Below are 24,270 nucleotides of genomic sequence, written 5' to 3'. Positions count from 1 at the left end.
TCCCCTATTGCATCTGCAGGCCGGTCACATTCGTCCAGCTGATCTGCAGTTGCGGTTTTCCCTCTTTGCATCTCCCGCCAGACTGTGAGCCACACGAGGCAAGCGCGGGGCTCACGGTCTCGCTGCACTCCGACACCCCGGCGGCCCCAGGCCTGGACCACCGCCTGCGTTCCACAAATGAATGAAACGTCTCATTTTTCATTTCTACTTATTTGCGGGATTCGGGCCTAGGGTCGCTTTTTTTGCCCTTAGCCGCAGATCTGAAGAGGGGCTGCCCGACCGTAACTCAAAGGCGCCTCTCGCCCCAGCCCCGGGCTCCAGCCCCATTTAAACCCGGACACTCGGAAACGCTCCCTCTTCCAACACCCACAAGTTGCCCCTTTTACCTACAAAAGGCTCTCGGGCCGCGAGGCTGCCGTCAAAGCAAAGCCAGGATTATTCTACAGGCGCCGGGAGTGTGGCGCCTCGCGCGCCTCCGGAACAGGAAACCGAGGAAATTAAAAAGCAAACCGGAGAAAGCTGGACCGCTACAGAGAAAGCTTGTGGGCCGGCCACAGCGCCTTGGGCGCAGTGATTGGTGCGTCAACCAGAGCAATGGACACCTAAGCCAATCGCCTTCGTAGAGCTCCCTGGCGCCCGCCCCCTTCCCCTCTACATCTTCCAATGAGGAACCACAACCGGGTGAGCGCGCGCTTCCACCGGGGAGGGCCTGTGAGGCTGCAGCCCCGGCTTTCCGGAGTCCTAGGCTCGCCGCTGCTGCGCCTCGGGACGCTGCCGGGCGAGGAAGCCATGAGTGCACACTCTGTGGGAGAGCGCGCTCGCCTCCGGCGCTACCCCAAACTCCCAGTGTGGGTCGTGGAGGATCACCAGGAGGTGAGCCGGCGAAGGCTGGGTCCTGAGGCAGAATCGCGTGAGGGCCCGGGAGGCTCCAGAGCCTCGGCCTCGAAGGCCAGAATTCATCAGAATTTGTTTACCCGCGCGAGTTCCATTGCCGTGGGGAAAAACACCGAAGCGACTACCTGGGAGGAATAGGCGCTGATGTTTATGGTTTGCTTGCTACGCGTCGGGCAACTCATTTAACCCTTGCAGTTTGCCCAGAATCCCGCAACCAACATCTGGTGGCGTCGGGATTCGAACCTCCGCATTCTGACTGCAGAGTCCCGTGTCCTTAACCTGCTTGTTAACGCAGGCTTCCAGCTCTCCCTGGCGGCTCCAACACAGCCCTGCCGCGTAGGTGGGAAGGTTTTTGCAAAGAATGTGGGCTGTCATCTGTGAAATGGGACTATCAGCCCCTTAGGGCCGCTGGTATTATTGTGTGCCTAGTGTGTACGTAAATCCTTTAATGCAGGTGTGCCGGGGTGGGGGTAGGGGGCAGTCGGTTACGCATCCGACTTCTGCTCAGGTCCCGATCTCGGGGTCCAAGCCCGCCCGGGGTTCTGTGCTGGCAGCGCGGAGCCTGGAGCCTGCGTCGGATTCCGGGTCTCGCTTTCTCTGCCCCTCCCTCGCTTGCGTTCTGTCTCTCGTTTTCTCGCTCTCTCTTTCTCTCAAAAATAAACATTAAAAAGATTCCTTAGAAGTCCTCTAACACAGCCCTGCGTTTGTAAATACTGAAGGTATTTTCCAAATTTATGGCAGTGCTACTTTGGAGTAGCTAAAACGGTGCTTTTATCTAGTCTTCGGGAAGCCTATGAGGGAGGCCCATGGATCTAAGGCCTTTGGGGTTGTCTGGATACGAAAGAGGGAGGGAGTAGGTTCCGGATTTGTAGATGAAGGAAGTTAAGAGGAGAGGAAGGAAGTTGGGTTTCCCAGGACCTGGGAGAAAGCACAAGCCTGGGTTAAGCGGTGCTTTCCAATTTAGTATTAAGTCTAGAAGCACAGAGATTGTAAGGGGACAAGAGCCTGACACACCGCCTAGCCCAGCTCCGCCGTACTAAGGTGTGGGAAAGGCCGGGAGACCCAGGGTAGCCGGGACACATCCTTAATGCCAGAATGTGTACTAATGACCAGTTTTTTCCTGAGAACCAGTCTGTCTATTTACCCACGTTATCTTTTTTTTTTTTATATTTTATTTTTGAGAGAAAGAGAGAGAGACAGCATGAGCGGGGGAGGGTCAGAGAGAGAGGGAGACACAGAATCCGAAGCAGGCTCCAGGCTCTGAGCTGTCAGCACAGAGCTCAATGCAGGGCTCGAACCCACGAACCTTGAGATCCTGATCTGAGCCGAAGTCAGACGCTTAACCGACTGAGCCACCCAGGTGCCCCTACCCACGTTATCTTTTGAGCGTGTGTTGGGGCAACATGGCAGCAAGAGATGCCCATTAAGGCCCTTGGAGGTGCAACCTGGAACTTCGGAGGAAAAAAAAATGAAGCTTGAGAACGTCATCTAAAGACCCCTATGATGAACACATTTTATGTTTGCCTACTTTTCAGCGATTCGGGGTGCTTCCGATTATGTGCAGTTGTGGCTACCATTATTCTTTAGTCTGCAGCTGAGTGTAAGCTTATGATTTCGGTGCCAGTTCTGAATGTGCGCGTGTGTTTTTACAGGTTCTGCCCTACATATACCGTGCCATTGGCTCAAAGCATCTTCCTGCCAGTAATATAAGTTTTGTGCATTTTGATTCACATCCAGACCTCCTTATTCCTGTGAATATGCCAGCTGACACTGTGTTTGACAAGGAAACACTTTTCGGGTAATAATGTGATTTTTCTTAATAATTTTTTTTTTTTTAAGTAAACTGCCCTTGATGTGGGGCTCGAACTCAAGAGCTTGAGATCAAGAGTTGCATGCTCCACCAACAGCCAGCCAAGCACCCCTGTTAGTGATCTTTTATGTGCTTCATATACAATTTGCAGATATGATAAACAACTAAGGGACATAGCCTTTGCTAAGCTCATGTGTTTTGTTTCTGTTTTGTTTGCATTTTTTATTTTATTTACAGCAAATGTTGACTTTTTCTTAAAGAGCCAGATAGTAAATATTTTAGGCTTCTTGGCCATATGGTCTGTGTTGCAACTACTTCTCTCTGCCTTTGTAGTATGAAAGCAACCACGAATACCATGTAACAAGTGAGTGTGGCAATGTTATGTTCCAAAAAACCTTTATTTACAAAAATAGGTGGCCTAAGGGTGCCTGGGTGGCTTAGTCCATTAAGCATACCATTTCGGCACAGGTCAGGATCTCCCAGTTTGTGAGTTCAAGCTCCTCATCACTTTGTACTAATAGCTAAGAGCCTAGAGCCTGCTCTGGGTTCTATGTCTCTCTCTCTCTTTTCCGCTCATGTTCTCTGTCTCTCTCTCAAAATAAACATTAAAAAAAATAAAATTTGATTAGAAAAGAAACAAAAACAGGTGACCTAGCCAATGTTAGAAGTAGAAGAGACTAGATGTTATCTGAGCCAATTCTCTTTCCCCTTACAAAGTCTGGATACTAAGGCACAAGAAAATGTGTCTTAAACACGTTTTAAACTTAAACTGTATAGGCAACACAACTTTAATTTGTATATCCTTCCTTCCAGTATTGAGTCCTTGCAGCCTCCCAATTTGTGCCATGTTCCCCAGGAAGGAATAATCCATCTATAAACATTGACTTATAAGCCTTTCTTCAGTAATAAAGTTTTCGGAAATTCTGCCAGTGTTTATGTACGCATTTTGTTAGAATGTAGCCTACTCATACCATATAAAAAATTAAGGTAATTTTTCCTTGTAATATAAAATTAAAAGATAGATGTTTACATGAATTAATTTTAACCTACTACATTTCTTTCAGTTGACTTTTTCCAGAACCTCATTAGATCACTAATTTCTAAAGAAATGTGGTAACTCCACCATAGCTGTTACTGTCTTTTGTATTTAGAGGTATCATATTTTAGAAATTGAAAAGAATTATGAAATAAGTATGCAGACTGTACAGTTAGTTGTAGAATAACAATTCTTAAACTTTTTAGTCTCAGTATTCCTGTATACTCCTAAAAACTACTGAGCTTTCTTCTAAGTGTGGGCTATATCTATTGACATTTACCGTATTTGAAATTAAAACTGAGAAATGTTTAAAATAATAATTCATTTCAAATTAATAGACCTGTATGTGTTAGCATACATATGATATTTTTATGAAAAATATATTTTCTAAAGCAAAGTATCTGGGGAGAAGAGTAACAATGTTTAAGCTTTTTGCACATCTCTTTAATATTTGTCTTTATAGGAAACACCTAGTTTTCATATCTCCTTCTGCATTCAGTCTGTAGCCATATATTGTTTTGGTGGAAGTATATGAGGAAAATTTAGGAAGAGTATTTTCATACCTTTTTCAGATAATTATGAATATTCAGTACCATACCAAAACTTGACAAGTAGTGGTTCTTAAAACTCAGTTGGAATGTAGAATCCAACAATTCACTTGCAAGTCAGAATAACCATTGTATGTTGATCAATCTTTCAGGAAAAATGGTGTTCAGTTTTCAGTTCAGTCACAAGCACTTTTCCTTCAAACAACCATAGTACCTCAAAGTATGTAGCAGAAATACTTTTTGTGCATGTCTCATTTTGCTGCGCAGAATATTTAAAATGTATACTCAGGATCAAGATTTAGTAAACTGGCTTTTTATTTATTGATTGATTTTTTTACATGGAACTGGCTTTGGGAGGGGCCAGTGGTGCTTGGTAGTGAAGAATACAGTGACTACAAGTAGAGTTGATGCTGTTGCCTTGATTAATCTCAGGACATCAACCCACCATTGCTTTGTACCATTAGTGCCAATGTCTGTACAATGAAAAAGGGAAATGAGCCCTTGATGTCATTAGGAAAATTGTTAAAATCTTGTTCTGGGTGAAATTATGTTTGGAAAAAAACACTCACTAGTAGTCTTCATGCTTTCTGTTTCTTTTCCAGAGAATTAAGTATTGAGAATTGGATTATGCCTGCAGTTTATGCTGGCCATTTTTCCCATATTCTGTGGCTTCATCCCACGTGGGCTCAGCAAATCAGAGAGGGCAAACATCACTTTTTAGTAGGCAGAGACACTTCTACCACAACAATCAGGTAATTTTGTCATATTTATGAGTATGGAGTAGAATGAATTCTTTTTTTTTAATTTTCTTTTTAATGTTTTATGTATTTCTGAGAGAGACAGCATGAACAGGGGAGGGTGAGAGAGAGAGGGAGACACAGAATTCGAAACAGACTCCAGGTTCTGAGCTAGCTGTCAGCACAGAGCCCAATGCGGGGCTCGAACCCATGAACCGTGAGATCATGACCCGACCGGAAGTCAGATGCTTAACCGACTGAGCCAGGAGAATGAATTATTTTATCTTACTTTGAAATCCCATAATAACACGTAAGTTCTCTACATACAGTTAGGGTCAGATTAACCCTCAGCTACTTAAAGAGTTCTCAAAACACCAGTAACCAAGTTCTCTAGTCTCTGGGCCTTCCTCACATGTTATTTATATTTTGTTGCTAGTCAAGTTGGTTTTGAATAATATGAACTCCATCTTCTGGAATTCTGGCTACATTGATGACTAATTCCATTAAATCATTGAAGTAACTTATACATTTATGTATTTAATTATACATTTTGCTATTTCCTTACAATATAACTTGTCTGCTGAATTTAACAATTAGCAGTGGAAAAGCAAAGTTGTCTCATTTTGGGTTTTTTTTTTTTTTGTAAATCCGATAGCTAAAAAGTAGATGTGGAGTTTTTTAATTGTAGTATTATGGCTAGCTTTAGATAATTAATTTAAATTAAATTACAGCCTTCTTTGACTTGAGTTACATGTGCATCTATGTTTGTTGTATAAGCTGTTTAATCAATGTTTTATGTATATTGCAATACTGTAATTATCTTTATAAATATTAACATGTTCTTGACTTTCTACTTTCTCTCATGATGAGATGAATGTTTTAAGCAGTGAAACCATAACTAACTAGAAGACAAATGACAGTGGGATAAAATGGTAGTACATTGAAAATGAAATACAGTGTTTCTCATTAAAAATGATTTTATTTCTGATTTATCCTTAACAATATAGTTAACTTTTGTTGTATATTTTTATCAATTACACAAATAACTTTGTTGTGTGTAAATGAAAGTTATATTTATTGAGGACATAATACTAAATAAAGAGGGCTCCACATGGAATAAACACTATGTATAATACTGGTACATGTGAAAGAATGGTAGTGCCTTTATCGAGTACTTCAATGAGTAGGCCCAATTTGACCTGTAACAGGTTTCTGCAAAATCAAATAATTTTGAGTAATCTGAAACAGACATTTCAAACTCCCATGTAAAATAACAATATTAGGAATTGATTATCTGGTGGTGTTACTTAATTCTGTAAATAATAATTTACAGAAGAGAAACATACAGGTATGCAAAAATGTGTGTTTATATAGACATGAACAAAGTGAAGGGTCCTTTATTAAAGAATGAAAATTTAGTTTGGATGATACAGCCTTTGTCTGTCTTAGGATGATACAATTTATAATAAGCCTGGATATTAGCTTTATTATGTCATTAATCTTATTTTGGAAAATTAACACCTTTTTAAGTTTAAGGCTATATACTTGGAGAAAGGGGAGTAGAAAAAAATATTAACCTTTATTTTAGTTGGAGAGAGCCTGCCTTCAGAGGAAGCATTTAGTTTTGCTTTTCAAAGTACTTGCCAAGGCATAAAATAGTTGAAAAGCTAAGAACTTACTAAGTATTCTAAAATTAGAAATCTGTAACTTATAAAATGCATTCTGCATATGTATAAGATTTTTAAGTTGCTTTTCATATTAAAATATTTTGGTTATATAAAATTTGACAAAGCTTTGAAACACATCAGAGGGAGCTTCTGTTAAGCGAAATTCTTTCCAGATGCAATTTTTCTATTAAGTGATTATTTGGGTAAAGTTTCAGCTGGTATGAGATCCAAAACACTAGCTTAAAGGGACCCCTGGGTGGCTCAGTTGGTTAAGCATTCTTCAGCACAGGTCATGATCTCACAGTTCATGAGTTCAAGCCCTGCATCAGGACTCTGTACTGACAGCTCAGAGCTTGGACCCTGCTTCAGATTCTGTTTCTCTCTCTCTCTGCCCCTTCCTCGCTCACACTCTTGTCTCTCTCTCTCTCTCAAAAATANTCCACATCCTCGCCAGCATCTCGAGTTCTCTGATTTGCTCATTTTAGCCACTCTGACTGGTGTGAGGTGGTATCTCAGTGTGGTTTTGATTTGTATTTCCCTGATGAGGAGGGATGCTGAGCATCGTAAAAATAAATATTTTTTAAAACTTAAAAAAATACACACTAGCTTAAAGAAGAGCATTTCTTTCTTTTTTTTTTTTTTTTAACATGTATTTATTTTTGAGAGGCAGAGAGACAGAGCATGATTGGAGGAAGGGCAGAAAAAGAGAGGGAGACAGAATCCCGAGCAGGCTTCAGGCTCTGAGCTGTCAGCACAGAGCCTGACACAGGGCTTGAACTCATGAACTGTGAGATCATGACCTGAGCCGAAGTTGGATGCTTAACCGACTGAGCCACTCAGGCGCCCCTTTTTCTTTCTCATATTAGAGTTTACCACATGCAATCTAGGGCATATGTGGCAGTTTACTGGCTCAGAAACTCTAGTTCCTTTTATCTTCTTGCTTCATTTGTAGAGTATTGCCTTTGTCCTCATAGTCCAAGGTGGGCTTGCCACTTCCATGTTCATATACCAGTCAGCGAAGAGAGGAGAGCAATGTTTTATACACTTCTCTTCCATTCACAGCCTTAGGCCAGTCAAATGGCCATACCTAGCTGCAAGGTAGATTATGAAATCTTTACTTTCCAGTCTTTACTTTGGGCAGTCATGTGCCCAGCTAAAAATTTGGGGAATGCAATTTTTGCAAAAGAACAGGAATTCAAACGTAGAGATAGTTCTCAGTTTTTGTTAAATATGTTCTTTGTTATGTTACTGAGTGCTTTGGAAATACTATATGAAATGACAGCTAATTTATCCATTTGTCTTTAAAATAGTTTTTTCCTCTAATCCAGGGTTACAAGTACAGATCATTACTTTCTAAGTGATGGTCTTTATGTAACTGAAGACCAGCTAGAGAACCAAAAACCTTTGCAATTGGATGTGATTATGGTAAAACCTTACAAACTCTGTAACAAACAAGAAGAAAATGATGCAGTGTCTTCTGCTAAGAAGCCAAAGCTAGCACTGGAAGATGCGGAAAACACTGCCTCTACTAACTGTGACTCTTATTCAGAAGGACTGGAAAAGGACACAGTGACACAGCAAAGGAGCCAGACTTGTCTAGAGCAGTCATATCCATGCTTTTCTGAAAGCCAAGAATGCCAGACTACAGTCAGCACTGGGGAAATTCTGGAAATTCTGAAGAAAGGGGATGCATTTGTTTTAGATATTGACTTGGATTTTTTTTCAGTCAAGAATCCCTTCAAAGAAATGTTCACTCAGGTAAATATGTGATATTTTAAAAATGTAGATCTTGAGAATTGTATGGCGTTTCACTAGATCAAGGCTCAGCAAACTTCCTACAAACAACCAGGTATTAATTACTTTATTGGGGGCCCATATGGTCTCTATCACACATTCTTCTTTGCTGTTATTATACCTTTTTAAATCATCCACACCTTTTTTAAAATTTAAGTTTGTATCTACCTTTCTTAAATTGAAGACCATGCAAAAACAGGCTGTGGGCTGTGGGTTGCAAATCCCTGCTCTAGCTAGTATTTATTTTATGTTTATTGAGGTAATATGTACATGGGTAGTTGAAAAACCTAAAGTCCGGTAGTTTATATACATTAAAGATCGTCACTCTCTCACCCTATCCCCATTTCCTTAGTTTCTTACCTCAGAAACAAACATGGCCAGCTTCTTGGTGTATCTTTCCAGAGATATTCTATGTATGTAAAGCCCTATGTGACAGATTTTTCACTAAACAATGAGGTGCGTGATTACACATGTACTACTTGTGGCTAATGATTCAGGCCTCTAATCCATAGAGTACCCCATCAGATCTTAAATGCAAATCACCAGACAATATTAGTATGCACAGATCTGAGATAGAACTAGGTATTTAAGAAACCGGTAAATTCAGGGGCGCCTGGGTGGCTCAATCAGTTAAGCATCAGACTTCAGCTCAGGTCATTATCTCATGGTTTGTAAATTCGAACCCTATGTCAGGCTCTGTGCTAACAGGTCAGACCCTGAAGCCTGCTTTGGATTCTGTGTCCCCCTCTCTGTTCCTGCACTGCTCACACTCTCTCTCTCAAAAATAAGTAAATATTAATTTAAAAAAATTTTTTAAAGAAACCAATAAGTTCATCCAAATGAGCATTCCTAGGTGCATTTTATGGGCACAACTGCTTGCGTCAACATTTGGGAGGTTGTTCAGGCCTATTTTGGAGATTCAGATCAATGGTCGTTTTTCCACCAAAATTCAGTGTGTGATTATAACAACGATGTTGTATTTTACAGTCATAATATGTATGTATCAGAAGCCATGGTGGTTTATCTAAGTTATCAAAGACCTCTAAGTAAGTAGGTAATGATTAAAAATAGGTAAGATTTGAGGATTGAGTGTAATATGGAACAAGAATGGGGGACCTAGAGTATTTTCCCAGCTTGTAAATAAGGGAGAAAATTTGCTGTGTCTTTCTGCTGTTGTACGTGGACCCAGTGGCTATAACCACAAGTTCTTAGAATTACGAAATGACCTTAGAGCTGGTTAGGAAACTTGAATAGGCACGTCTGGAAGCTGAAGAAACTAACTTTAGGAATTTATTTTACAAATATACTCATCAAATATTTTTCATGAAAATGTCTAAACAGTTACATAAGGAACTTAATGGCAGGGCTATGAGGAAACCTGGGTAGTGGAGATTTTTGTATTTTTATATCCTTTGGTACTATGGAACGTGGAAAAGAGCTTGTAGTATACTTTATAATTTAATAGACATTTTTTTAACGTAGTTAAGAAAGTCAGTTGTTTACCATTTTTAAGGAACATGTGAATAAGTCCATAACAAGTTAAATTCTATTTGTTTCTTCTGCTTATTGGCTGTATGATCTTGGGAAAGTTACTTAACCTTTCTGACCCTCAGTTTAAGTATAAAATCAAGATAATCACACCCAACTCACAGGATTATTACAATGAAAGCACAACGTTGTGCTTCGTGAACTTCAGCTCTTGCATATATATAGCATCTTCCCAACAATATTCCTAAGTGTGATTTGGGGGCCAAATATACCCACCTATACTGGGGCTATTAAGTGTGCTGAATGAAGGGAGACATTCTCCTGCAAAGTCAGTGCTTAGAAGGTGTCTGCCTCCCCTATCACCTTTGAGTCTCAGAGTTCTCTTTTGTGGCTAAGGAAAGGGCTGCAAAGTGAACATAGTTATTTTGTTATTCAGGACATGTATATTTCCTATAAATAGCGAAAATCTGTTTAGATCCTAGGATGTACCCATTTATGGAGTAGAATATTATTAAAAATCTTCTTTCATATCCAGTCTTTTCCATAGCTAATTTTCGTACATTCTTGTCAGTATGGAGTACCCTGAAGAAAGGACTGTGTTTACAATGACATCTGAACTATACAGACTGATTTTTAAGTGATTATCTAAGATATTTTTCTAATATCACAGCTATTGTTTACTTGAAGAATATCATTGAAAAAAATTAGGGTTTTTTTCCTACTATGTGGATTTTTGTTTTGTTTTTCAGGAAGAATACAAAATCTTACAAGAGCTATACCAATTTAAAAAGCCTGATACCAACCTGACAGAGGTATCCTTCATTTGTTTCTTTTCAGTTTTGTCTATTATGTATCTAATAATATAGCCCATTAGAGTGCTCGCAGACATCTAACCAAAATCTTTGTGTGTTGGGTAAACCCATAAAACTAACCCATGGGTTAGTACTTACAAGTTATGGTTTTAACTAATTAAACAGATATTTTCATTGCAATGGGATTTCACTTATTTTTTCAAAGAACAATTATAATGTTGCCTTTTCAATGTGTTTAAAGGAAGATTTGGTAGATTGTGTTGATACTCGAATTCACCAATTAGAAGATTTAGAAGCTGCTTTTGCTGATTTGTGTGATGGTGATGATGAAGAAACTGTACAGAAATGGGCTTCAAACCCTGGGTAAGATCTTGAAACATTTTTTCCCCAACTTTATTTTAGTCCTAGATATATTGTTAAGTTTGTTAGATAAATTCCTTTTTAAAAGTTAATATTAAATGCCAACACAGGGGCACTGGCTAGCTCAGTTGGTAGAGCTTGTGATGCTTGGTCTCAGGGTTGTGAGTTCAAGCCCTATGTTGGGTGTAGTACTTACTTAAAAATAAAATCTTAAAAAAAATGCCAACATAAATTTACTAGCAATAGTTAGCCTTTGCCATGTATTGTCTATGTGCCCAATTGTAAGATTTTTCCTTGCATTTATCTCATTTATTCCTTATAACAATCTTAAGACTTTATGTTCATTTTATAGGTGAGGAAACTAAGAAACAGAGCTGCTCAGAGTCCCATAGTAAACGGGTATGCTTTTAATCACTGTGCAGTAGCTGCCCCTATTATATATAAGATGTGGTGCTGGGTCTTATAGAAGATTAAAGATTAGTAAGACAGCCCCCAGTCAAAGGAGAATAAGAAAAAAAATTAACCTATCAATAAAAAAGTAAATTACTAGATTGGTAAATTAAAATTGAACACTTGCTTCCTTTTAAGGATAACCCAATATGAGTAGAAGGTCAAGCTGCCCATCATATGAAGGAGCAGTGTTTGAAAGCTGGACTCTTCATCAGGTCATCTATGTGGCCAATTGTCTCGGCATTAACATTACCTTGAAAACATGAAGAGAAAGTTCTTTTTGCAAGATCATCTATCAGTTTACAGGGTGGGGTGAAGAGTGCCTTTAGTATTAAAATCAAGTTTGAAAGAATGTTGCCATAAATAGCGTAGTTTTCTTGGAAGTAATTCTATTTTTTTTCTAGTGAAGTGTAGTTGACATACAATATTATATTAGTCCCAAGTGTACAACATAATGAATCAACAATTCAATATATTCTACAGTGCTCACCACAATAAATGTGGTTACCACCTGTCACTATGCAATGTTATTATATCATTGACTATATTCCCTATGCTTTAGTTTTTATTCCTGTGACTTATTTTATAACTGGAAATTTGGACCCCTTAGTCCCCTTCACCTATTTCACCTATCTCCCTACCCCCTCTAGCAGCCACTGGTTCTCTGTATTTATGAGTCTGTTTTTGTTTGTTTGTTCATTTGTTCTGCTTTTTAGATTTCATATACAAGTGAAATCAGACTTATTTCACTGAGCATGATACTCTCTAGGTTCATCCATGTTGTCATAAATGTCAAGATTTCATTCTTTTTTATATCTGGGTAATATTCCATTATGTATATAGATATGTATATATGCATGTATCTGCCTTACATTCTCTTTATTCATTTGTCTATTGATGGACACTTGGGTTGCTTGACTATTACAAATAATACTGCAGTAAAGATAGGAGTGGATATATCTTTGAATTTGTGTTTCTGTTTTCTTTGGATAAATAACAAGGAGTGGAATTACTGGATCATGTGGTATTTCTGCTTTTAATTTTTTGAGGAGCCTCCATACTGTTTTCCGTAGTGGCTTCACCAGTTTACATCCTCACCAGCACTTGTTCTTTCTTGTTATTTGATACTAGCAATTCTGATTAATGTGAGGTAATTTCTTACTGTGGTTTTGGTTTGCATTTCCCTGATGATTAGTGATGTTGAATCTTTGAAATAATTCTTTAAATCATATTAACTCAACAAAAAGCCCGAAAACTAAAATGGAACCATCAGACATCAACTTTTTTGTCCCATGAGCATAGGAAGACCAGAACTAGCTTATTTTCAAATTGATCTCCCACAAACAGATTGTTCTCCACAGACTAAATATAAGAAATCAGTCATGGGACGCCTGGGTGGCTCAGTCAGTTAAGCGCCCGACTTCAGCTCAGGTCATGATCTCACGGTTTGTGGGTTCAAGTCCCGCGTCAGGCTCTGTGCTGACAGCTAGCTCAGAGCCTGGAGCCTGTTTCAGATTCTGTGTCTCCCTCTCTCTCTGACCCTTCCCTGCTCACACTGTCTCTCTCTCTCTCAGAAATAAATAAAACATTTAAAAAAATTTTTTTAAAAAAAGGAAATCAGTCTTAAGACACCAACATAAATTAGAAAGTTAGAATCATAGTTCTTTGGGCCACTAAGACTTATTGTCATTGTTATCAGAAACAATTCATCAGATATCTACAAGAATACAGAAGAAACTGGAATAGAGTTTGCCTTTGGGGAGAGGAATTGTATGGCTAATAGATGAAATTCTGAGAGAGAAACATCTTTTGCTACATATATGTATTACCTATTCAAAATATTCAGTGTAATTTTGTTTAAAAAAATATTGAGAAACCTCTCTGAAATATAAATATTATAAAACTTTATTATCTCTAAAGAAAAGAGTAGTATGAATAAAAACCATAGTTGTATTCATCACATCAATAAATATTGACCAGGCACTTTAACATCAGGTAATGCTTTTCTTCTTCAGTATTGGGTACTCATTTAAAAAATGATTCCTTCCTTTTTAAAATTATGATGGAAGAGGGATATGTAGAAATAACTCACAGGACATGATTCTTCCTAGAAATATTGAAAAGTATACCTACTATTGTGAATTTGTGATGTCTCAAGCCAAGTTTACAACTTAAAATAGCATGGCAACCTTGGAGTCCTGAATCTAAACTCTAGGTGGGGCCACCTTTCACTGAAACCCACTGTGCCTGGTGAGCATGCCCAGTTAACTCTTCATCACCTGTAGAGAGTTCTGTCACAGACTTGAAGAAACAACGAGACTACAACAGAAATGAGTCCACACTGTGATTGGAATGCAGGGAAAATAGAATAGCACAAGGGAAAAGTGGATGAGACAGCAAGAAGAATCTCCCCAAACTTACCATGCCCCTGAAGGGCCAGACCCTCAGCATGAAGGAATCTTCACTGTTCCTCAAGAAGTAAAGAAAGCAGATGATTAGGGTCCAGAAGCCCAGACAGTTTTTTCATAAAAGAGTAACAGAATGAGTGGATAGATAGGCCTCCATGCCCCCCTTTCTCTTTCTTTTTTCCCTCCTAGCCATTGAGTAGATATTGACTGGGAGCAAACCATACTAGAAACATCAATTAATCAGGGCTTCCAAAGAGTTCTATTTAAATTTAATAGTTGGCACCTGGGTGGCTCAATAGGTTGAGCATTGACTTCCACTCAGGTCATGATCTTGTGGTTCACGAGTTCGAGCTCCGCGTCAGGCTTTGTATTGACATCCTGGAGCCTGCTTCAGATTCTGTTTCCATTTCTCTCTGCCCCTCCTCTGCTTGCTTGCGTGCACACTCTCTCTCAAAAATAAGTTTAAAATATTATAAATAAATAATTAAAATTTAAATGACTTAAAGGCACTAGTGTTAGTATACCAAATGCTTCTCCAGTTGTAATTGTGTATGTCAGTATATATGTTTTTAAATTTTTTTTTAACTTTTGGGTTACTATCCTTTTTCAAAACCATGTGCTGAAGGCACTTAGTTTTCTTACTGGTCAAAATAATTTTATATTACAGTGGAGCTTCTGTTTTTAAAAAAGAGGAAAATCTCAGTTTCTGGAGGGCTAGTTTTCAACCTTTAACGCAATCTGTGCTTTTTTCGGTAAGAAAAAACAGGGAACATTTATGTCTTAATATTTTAAGATGATATTTGAATATTGTTATTTTTCATTTCTCAATGTGAAATATATTGTTAAAGGTATATTTTAAGTGTAACATATCATTTGCTTCTGTAATTTTAGTTGAGGTGGTATGATGTTTAATTGAGGGGTGGCTTTTTTCCAGAATGGAATCACTAATTCCACTTGTACAGAGTTTGAAAAAACGGATGGAAGTACCAGACTATGAAATGGTAAATATATTGAAGTATAAAACTGACCCTTTAGAAAGGCATTTTTCTGGGTAGTAGAAGTACTTTTTATTTAAGTGGTTTGCTTTTATTTTGTACCAAAGAAGTGTAAATGAATTCTTTTTTTTTTAAATGGGAAGAAATGAAAAAATACAAACTTTTGGAAGCCAGAACATTGGAAAAGTTTTCCAAAAAAATAAGCTTTCTAAAGTTGTCCCTTCTTTATTTATTCATTTTTACACTCCCTTCCTCCTTCTTTCTTCCCTCCCTTTGAAAATTTTCCGGATTGTAAAAACCCAGCAGAAGGATAAAAGAAGGTGCTGTGGCAGGGGCCCCCCAGCCATATCAGCTGTACCACTGACTGTGTTTGCCACCAGTGACCTGAAAGTTGTGGCAAAAGTGGATACTTTTAATGATAATTTCTCTAATTTTTATATCATGTTGCAGAATTTGAAGCATAAATTTTCCCATTTGAAGTTCAGGTGTCTTTTCTCAGATTTTGTGCCAAAACTAAAATCTGCAAGTCTTCTTCTTGTACTCCTGCACTGCTTTTACTTCCAGTAAATTGTTTTTGCTCTAGTGTTTTATTTAGTTGTGGAATACAGTCAAACCACCTTACTTGAACTGAAGTTTATGTATTGATTTAATGCCAAGTTTATAAGAATAAAAAATACTAACAAAATAATATTTTGCTTAAATTGGAAGTAGTCCAACCCCGCCTTTTATAATGGCAGTTATTAAAAATGATAGAGTTAGAAGATACTTAGGATTTAAAAATGCTTTGAGCTCACATGATATTATTGAGTGTGTCTTCCTACAGGTCGGCTATAATCATTATATTGCATCTGGATTTTCAAATGTTTCGGGGGGGTGTACATTGTTGAAAGACGGAAAGGATGGCATGGGCTTGGTTGCAGATAATGTATTTAAATATGATGCACCTATAGCTGCAGGGTTAGAACACTAAGTGTTTTGATCCATTCAGTAAAAAGGAACATTCATGTCATTTTACTACATCAATTGTTCCTAGTTAAATTTTTGATGTGTATTCAGGGCCTCCAATAAAATAGCAGATTAATGGGTTTTTTTTCCCATGATTTGCACTTATATACAGTAGGCAAAACAGTGACATACTTGAGTTCTAGTTTTCAAAACTTCAAGCAAAGGATATAAAATGTTAGCCTTGAGCCACTTCTAGCTTTCAGGCACAGTTTAGTGCTGTGAGAATGGAACACCAGTCATTTATATTTAAATCACCTACAGGGATGCCAGTACTATTTGGTTGTACATAAAGGATATGTAAGAAACTGGCGACAAGAGGAAGACTTTCTCTTATATCCTCTTAAAGCTTTGAATATCGACTTTGAATATAGACTAGATGCATTTATTTTAAAAATAAAATAATATGTTGAAAGAAAAGGTAAGGCCAGGATATTATATACAATTTTATATTAGCTTTTAGAATCTAGGTGAAATGAATAATTTCCTAAATACTATAAATTATCAGAACAGACTCAACGTAAAGACAGAAGCTGAATTAATACATAATTAGAAAATTAAAAAAGTTAAATGCGTCAGTCCCAAACAGGTATGCAGGCCAGTTCTTCCAAAACTTGAGAGAATGGGTAACTTCCATGACACAGAAGTTGTAAAGGAAAAAACAATCCCAGTCTACAGCATTATTTAAAAATGTATCAGCAAGTCCTCTAATGGTTAAAGAAGTTTCTAAAAATAATAAAACCTTACAGTGTATTTCTTAATTTTCTTAACTTTCAGGTTCACCAGGCTGGTCTAACCTGTGATTATTCAGAACTTCCTCACCATATCAGTACAGAACAAGAAATTGAGTATCTTATTCAGTCTGTATATTATTTACTGAAAAATTTACCAAAACCTACTCTTGTGACAATTGCAAGGTAAGTGTGGTAGCCTGAATAGTGGTACCCCAAACATGTTTGTGTCCTAATCTCCAGAACCTGTGGATATGTTACCTTCTATAGGAAAAGGGACTTTGCAGTCTTAGGTCACTCAAGGATCTTGAAATGAGAATGCCTTGGATTATCCAGTGGGCCATTGTGATCACAGTGGTCCTTTTAAGAGGAGGACAAGAGGTCAGAATTTGAGAAATTGGAAGGTGCTAGGCTGCTGGCTTAGAGGACTGGACAATAGGACTGCAAGCTAAGGATTGCAGACAGCCTCCAGAAGCTGGAAATTCAAAGAAACATTCTCCCCTAGAACCTAGAGAAGAATGCAGCACTGCTAGCCTCTTTATTTTATGACTTCTAGATTCCAACAAAACCCTAAGATAGTAATTGTGTGTTCCTTTAGGCTGCTAAGTTCTTGGCAATTTGTTACAGCAGCCATAAGAAATTAGTAGTCTCCATAGATGAATCTACTGATTACTAATACAGTAATTCCAACCAATTTTTTACCTATTCAGCTCAAAATTCAGATGTTGTAGTTTCTCTTTCCTCTTAGCGATGGTTAGCAAAAAGCCTCCAGTTCTTATTATCTTGTCTTTGAAGTTGGCGATACTATTCAGATGAACACAGGAATTCCTATTTCTGTGTCCTGCAAATGAATATTTAGCTGCTGCCATGTTTTAATTTTGAACATAATAATGTGCTGAACAGTTACAACAATTTAATGAAACTTTTCCGTGTTCATCTTTGGGCTGGTTTTGTATGGAACTATGAAGTTAATACTTTTATATATTTTACGACAAATATTTTGTAACATCCTTTTACACCATCCTGAAATGAAATTCATAGATGACCTAACCTACATACATACACACAGAGTTTAAATATATATAGATACTATACATAATATTTGGATGTTATCATTGTCTTAGTTCATTCAGGCTACATTAACAAAAATACCATAGACCAGGTGGCTCATAAATAAGAAAAATTCATTTCTTACAGTCCTGGAGGCTGGGTGGTCTGAGATAAAGTTACTAACAGATTCAATGTGGTAAAGACCTGCTTCCTGGTTCATAGCTGTCTTCTCCCTGTAAACTTTGTGAAGGAGCTCTCTGGGGTCTCTTTTATAACAGCACTAATTTTGTTCATGAGTCCATCTTCATGATCTAATCAAAATATGATGACATTGAGGATTAGGTTCAACATAGGAATTTTGGAGAGACACATTTTTTCTATAGCAGTAATATACCTGTACACATAATTTAAATCTATGTTTATATATGTGTACACACAAAAGTGTCATAAAAGAAATGAAAGTAACTGATAAAATAATATGTATTAAAATGCCACACAAGACTAGCATCTTTACAAAGAGTCTCTAAATGTAACAGTTACAAATGCAGTCACATAATCACATGATGTATTGGCCAAATACCCAAACAGCACTGCCATAGTGACAGGGTTTTTCTTTTCCAGTTTTTTTTTTTTCCCAGTTTATTTATTTGTTTTGAGAGAGGGGGAGAGAGGGAGAGAAAGAGACAGAATCTCAAGCAGGCTCTGTACTGTGAGCATGGAGCCCGATGTGAAGCTCAGTCTCATGAACTATGAGATCATGACCTGAGCTTAAATCAAAAGTCAGGTGCTTAACTGACTGAGTCACCCAGGTGCCCCATGTGACATGTTTTTTCTGGTCATAACAACCTCTTGGTAAAATTCTGAACTTAAAGTCCAGTCTTCCCTCAATATACAGAGTAGTTGCATTCCTGGGAAATTTAGTTTATATTTAATCCATTTTCAAAAAATACTTTGTTCATATGTAAAAGAGTATTAAATTCTAGGCTCAAAGAATTAAAAATGGTTTTCACTTATGTGAGTGCTCCATGAACTTTGGACAGGACGTAGGACACAGGCAAGTATTCATATCCACATTGCTATCGCAGGGCTGTCCTGCACGGTGCAAGCATTCTTGCAGCCCTGTTCTCTTGCCTTGGCCCTTCTGTTGTCATGGTGACAATCAGAAATGCACCTGCAGATTTCCAAAACTCCTTCTTGGGGGTAGCTTCCATCAAGAACCACTCTAACAGTGTTTTAAAGAAGCCAGAAACCTTTTCAGAAGCTTCGAACTACTTATTCATTGAGGGTTATAAATTAAACTTTTACATATAATTCTTTCTTGAAGTAGGTCTTTATCCACGTATTAGGTAGTATTTAATAATTTTAATTGTTCTGTCTCGTTTATTGTGTGTTAAATGTTAACATTTAGTCTCAAAAATAACCTGATTGCCAGAGAATGGAATGAGTTTATCAGAAGTCTTACAGATTATGTCTTTAGGTCTAAAATACTTGTGACAAGGACTAAGCTAGATAACTAATTCCATTTTCTTCTTCTTCTTTTAGTTTTTTTTTGTTTTTTTAATGTTTTTATATATTTTTGAGAGAGAGAGAGAGAAAGAACGTGAGTGGGGGAGGGGCAAAGAGAGAGGGAGACACAGGATCCCAAGCAGGCTCCAGGCTCTGAGTTGTCAGCACAGAGCCCAATGCGGGACTCGAACTCACGAGCTGTGAGATCATGACCTGAGCCAAAATTTGACACTTAACCAACCGAGCCACCCAGTCACCCTTTTTTAAGTTGTTTTTAATTTGTATTTATTTTGAGAGAAAGAGTGGGGGAGAGGGAGAGAGAGAGGGAGAGAAAGAATTCCAAGCAGGCTGTGTGCTGTCAGCGCAGAGCCCAATGCAGGGCTCAGTCCCACAACCGTGAGATCTTGATCTGAGCTGAAATCAAGAGTTGGACGCTTAACTGACTGAGAGACTGAGCCACTGAGACACCCTTCCATTTCCTTCTGTGAAAATTTCTATGCTACTCTTTCCAATCCTAAAATGGCTTTTTTCACCCCCATCCAGAACCAGGAGACACTGATCAAATAATTTCAGATCTTAACCTGGCCATAATTGTCAGTGACATTGTAACTGGTTGGTAACTGAAGTTGTAGTTGGTGATTCTAGAAGAAAGAGTCCTCAAAATACAGATTTCTGCCTTATCCTACTTTGCTCTTTTCTTCTTAATACCATTTAGGAAACTAATCCTAATAGCACATCTCCACATTTGATTCTGGATAATTCTGTATACTGTATTGTTAATAAATAGTTTGCAGAAGAAACCTGTTATCAGTTGGGAGGACTCTACCTGTGTAATTTCTAGCCCTAGTATACTCATACTAAAATAATGGGAAAGATGTCTACTCACTAAGATATTAACCCCCAGTATTTCTAGTATCTTCCTTCCAGGAAACAGCAGTCTAATAATGAAGCACTGAGGCTTTGAAGCATGCCGTGTTATTTTGAATCCCGTCACCAGCACTTACTAGCTATGCAGGTTAATGTTTCTGTTCAGATTCCTTTAAAGGAATAGTAAATGTACCTATTTCATAGAGTTGCTGAGAATATTAAAGAACGTAGTGTCATGTACTCGACATAGAGTATTTACTAGCTTCCAACTATTACTATTCCAAAATTCAGCATACCTTCATGTCTATTATATATTGAAGTCAACACATGCAGACTTTTCTCACTGCACAGTATGATCTCATTTATATCTATTTTTCTTCTTCTTTCTCTTCTTGGTTCCAGGTCAAGTCTGGATGATTACTGTCCTTCTGAGCAAGTTGACACCATTCAAGAGAAAGTCCTTAATGTGCTGAACTCCCTGTATGGGGCTGTAGACACTCACCTGGTATATTTAGCAGAGTGTTCTCCCTCTTGAAACAACAAAACACTAGGCTTCTATAACATCTTGATGTAATAACAGGGTTTTCATTAACTTACTGTAAATGAGTCTTCCAGAGAAAACTTAGTTTTTATATTAACTTTGTTAAAATCTTTCAGGTATTTTGAATCTCAAACAGATCTCATCAGTTGTTGAATGATGACAATTATTTTCTGACATCAGGTCTACCCTCCCTCTCCCCAATTAATTGTTGCTTATTTTTCTTCCTTTCCATCATAGGCTTCCTCATTTTGTGTGGGTTGTTTTCTCCCCTTAGGTCAGTTGGACTGTACAAAATTCATTTATTCACTCAATCAGCTGACCTTTATTGAGCATTTACATCTGCCAAACATAATTAAGTGCCGGATATATGGTAATGAACAGGACATACAAGCCCCCTGCCCTCTTAGGGGATGGCTAGGAAACAAATTATGGATTACAAGTATCATGAAGGAATAACCACAAGCATGCTTAGGCATCCTCTTAGTACTCAGGGCATCCTGGCAGGATGAGAAAGTAACATTCTCAAAAACTACTACCAAAAAAAATAAACAAACTTGCTAGCCCATGAAAATGTTGCCGGAAACCTACCTTTCCAAGACTGCCAGGGTTGTGGCGCGGCTGTTGGGCACACGCCCATTATTGGCATGGAGGAGGTCTGCTTGAGTAGTCGACAAAACGAAAATCCTCTTTGCGAATTAGAAGAGCCCTTCAGGGTTTTTGGTGCCTCCAGACGATCAGTATTGGCATCGACTGTCATTATAGTTCCCAGGTGCTGCTTTATTGGCAGTCTGGGTTGGTAATTTCTTCAAGTAAACCAGATTTTAATGTAAAGAGTAGAAAAAAAGAGAAATCCTTAATGCTGACCTACTGTAAATACCCAAAGACATAACTGCCTTCCACCAGCCTCCCCATGAGGAAGAGACCCTACCTGAGTCCCTCTGAATCATAGAACTTTTCGTTTGCTTAATTTACCAAAGTCTTCCCCTCTTCAGTATTCCCTATGTTCAGCAATTATTTTTCACTACCTGATTTCTTTTTTTTTTTAAAGGTAGGATGGCATTTAAAGGGGGAAAAACACCCATCCATTCCTCAGTCCTAACTTAGCAGTTGTTTTCATTTTGCATGTTACTTTCAGGCCTTGACCACATGTGTACACGTGCAGCTGCCTGTAGCTACAATTTAGTGTTTCCTAACTTGGTGGCTAATACCCAAGGTCACATTACCACTGCCACTCAGTAGATGGCACCAGATCCCATTTTTTCCAGTGATGCTACTTGCCTGAGAATTTTTCCTGTCACCAATTTCCCAAGGCTGATAGCGTGAATGCCTATTTCTGTTGTGAAAAGCAAAGTGATTCAGCTTTCTATTTTGATAGAACATTATGTGCCAAAAAGTTTTCTCTGTAAAATCAGAATTGCAAAAGAGTGCTATTTATTTTTAAGTTTTGAAAAAATTTTATTAGAGTTCTGTAAATGAATGTTACTTTTATGAGTAAATTATTTTGTGTGCTAAAAGAAATAAAAAGGTATGTTTTGAGATTTTAAAGATTTAAAACAAAAATTAAAAAAAATTAAAATCAAACTGTAGCACTGATTAATTGTGTATGATCTCAGTGTGTTCATAGCACTGATCTTAAGAGTCTGCTTCAGGAGTCATTACAATTCCCATGAACGTGGATGTGACTCATCCTCGTTTTAATTCAGGTGGAGTAAAAGGGCACCGATTTATTTTTTAGGAACACTCAGATGATTTAGTTCTCATGCTCTGTAATTCTCTTTGAATGAAATTCAGTCCCTATCTGTTGACTACCACCAAGTTGGTAAATTAGATGACTATGCATTTCAAATAAGGTATTTAGTTTAGGGACACCTGGGTGGCTCAGTTGGTTGAGTGTCTGGCTCTTGATTTCGGCTCAGGTCATGATCCTAGGGTCATGCATGAGATCAGCCCTGAGTCAGGATCCATGCTGAGTGTGGAGCCTATTTAAGATTCCCTCTGTCTGCCCCTCTCCCCTGCTCACATGTGCTCACTCTCTCTCTCTCTCTAAAATTTAAAAAAAAAATTAAATTTTTAAAAAGGTAATTAGTTTATAAAGACATCCTTCATCTGTGTTCTAAGTATCAATGAAGAATACCACAGTACAGGGTTTTGGATTATATGCACATAGCACTGATGCATGAGGTTTTGGCAATTTTTTAAAAATGGACTTAAATGTAAGCATTGACCATAGCTTTGGTATTAACAAGTATATATTTCTCTGTATTGAGGAAGAAAAGTTTTGCTTTTTCTTTAGAAATATTTTCTGTAGACCTTTATCTTTGAGTGTTCTAGGTCCTCAAGGAGCTTAGTCAAAATTATTCACTTTCATATGATAATCTCCAAATATTTTGTTTTAGCAGTAGTGGCCCTGGATTGCTAGCAATATATGCATTGTACTGCTAATAGTTTACAGTCAGTGATGTGTAGTTTTTTTTTTTAATGTTTTATTTATTTCTGAGAGAGAGAGAGAGAGAGATAGCATGAGCAGGGGAGAGTCAGAGAGAGGGAGACAGAATCCAAAGCAGGCTCCAGGCTCTGAGCTGTCAGCACAGAGCCCGACGCGGGGCTTGAACCTACAAACCGTGAGATCATGAGCTGAGCCGCAGTTGGACGCTTAAACAACTGAGTCACCCAGGCGCTCCTTTTTTTTTTTAATTTTTAAAAATTTTTTTAAGATGTGTTACTACAAGATTATCTCATTCACCAGACAGCTTAAGAGAAAGTACTTGCATGAAACTGAAGGAGTCTGTCGGACATCTTTTAGAAACGCCCAAGATACGTGAGGATCATCTGTGTAAATATTCATTATTAGACTCTACTTAATCGTCCTGAGTCACAGCACTCTCTTGTCTTGTTTGTAAGCGAACTGGTCCTGCACTGCCTCTGGTTTTGTAGCTCTAGCTGCCCTTCTGGGCTCCCAAACGTCAGTGCCATCCTGTCCTTTATTCTCATTTGAGTTCAACAAATGAAGTTATGGTGACTGAGGAGATTTCTATAAACCTGGATTCTTAGGGAGTTCTCGGAACAGTAACTCTTCCAGTCACTCACTGGAAGGGTATGTCTTACCATCGTAAACTGGTAAGTTGGCATTCTATACATTAGCATCTTGTGAGTTTGGTACCTATGATTCAGAAGCAGGGGCTCATTACAGAGGTTGAAGGAAGGCTGAGGCTGCACAATTTCACTTTCTCTGAAGACCTTGTTGAATAGCCATCCTCCAGCTACAGCATCCCTACCACGTCTGCAACTTCAAAATGCTCGTCAACAGCAGACACATCTCCGAAGCCTGTCCATCAGCCAACGGCACTGTGAGGAGCCTTAGCACCCTAGTTGATGTGAATCATGCCAAGACTGAGACGGAGAAGAGGTTTCATGACTGAAATCTAGTAGAGCGTAGTGGTAAAAGTCCGAGCTTCAGAAAGCTACGGCCTGGCTTCCGTGTCCTCTTGTCCATGTTCCTGCTGTGTGACCTCTCTAAGTCTCAGCTTCCCTTTTACAATAAGAGAACTTAACTCACTGGGATATTGTGAGGAAT

At 38.3% G+C, this 24,270-nt stretch overlaps 2 protein-coding genes across 8 annotated transcripts in view; one reads left to right on the top strand and one right to left on the bottom strand.

Annotated features, from left to right (window-relative positions):
- DROSHA (drosha ribonuclease III) overlaps positions 1-476 on the bottom strand; it is a 125,881-nt gene extending 125,405 nt beyond the window's left edge. For 5 of the 6 annotated variants that reach the window (XM_077755843.1, XM_077755845.1, XM_077755847.1 and 2 more), the window contains exon 1: positions 387-476. The gene's annotated coding sequence lies outside the window, so the exon portion shown is untranslated. The remainder of the gene's footprint in view (positions 1-386) is intronic. The other variant, XM_077755844.1, reaches the window with a different exon arrangement.
- Positions 477-705: 229 nt separating this feature from the next.
- Positions 706-22,289, top strand: CUNH5orf22 (chromosome unknown C5orf22 homolog). 2 transcript variants are annotated; one of them, XM_077755840.1, is made up of 9 exons: positions 706-873; positions 2,547-2,692; positions 4,891-5,040; positions 8,021-8,450; positions 10,724-10,786; positions 11,028-11,149; positions 14,939-15,005; positions 16,779-16,918; positions 20,558-22,289. In XM_077755840.1, the coding sequence occupies exons 1-9, from the start codon at positions 790-792 to the stop codon at positions 20,688-20,690; spliced, it is 1,335 nt and encodes a 444-aa protein (XP_077611966.1). In that variant the 5' UTR covers positions 706-789; the 3' UTR covers positions 20,691-22,289. The 2 variants fall into 2 exon arrangements, with proteins under 2 accessions (XP_077611966.1, XP_077611967.1); XM_077755841.1 differs by lacking the exon at positions 2,547-2,692 and having other exon boundaries at positions 787-873.
- Positions 22,290-24,270: the final 1,981 nt, after the last annotated feature.

Source organism: Crocuta crocuta, unplaced genomic scaffold, assembly GCF_008692635.1.
Source record: "Crocuta crocuta isolate KB4526 unplaced genomic scaffold, BGI_CrCroc_1.0 scaffold222, whole genome shotgun sequence".
Lineage (NCBI taxonomy): Eukaryota > Metazoa > Chordata > Mammalia > Carnivora > Hyaenidae > Crocuta > Crocuta crocuta.
Note: the sequence above shows the minus strand (reverse complement) of the source record. Positions and strands in the feature narration are given on the sequence as shown.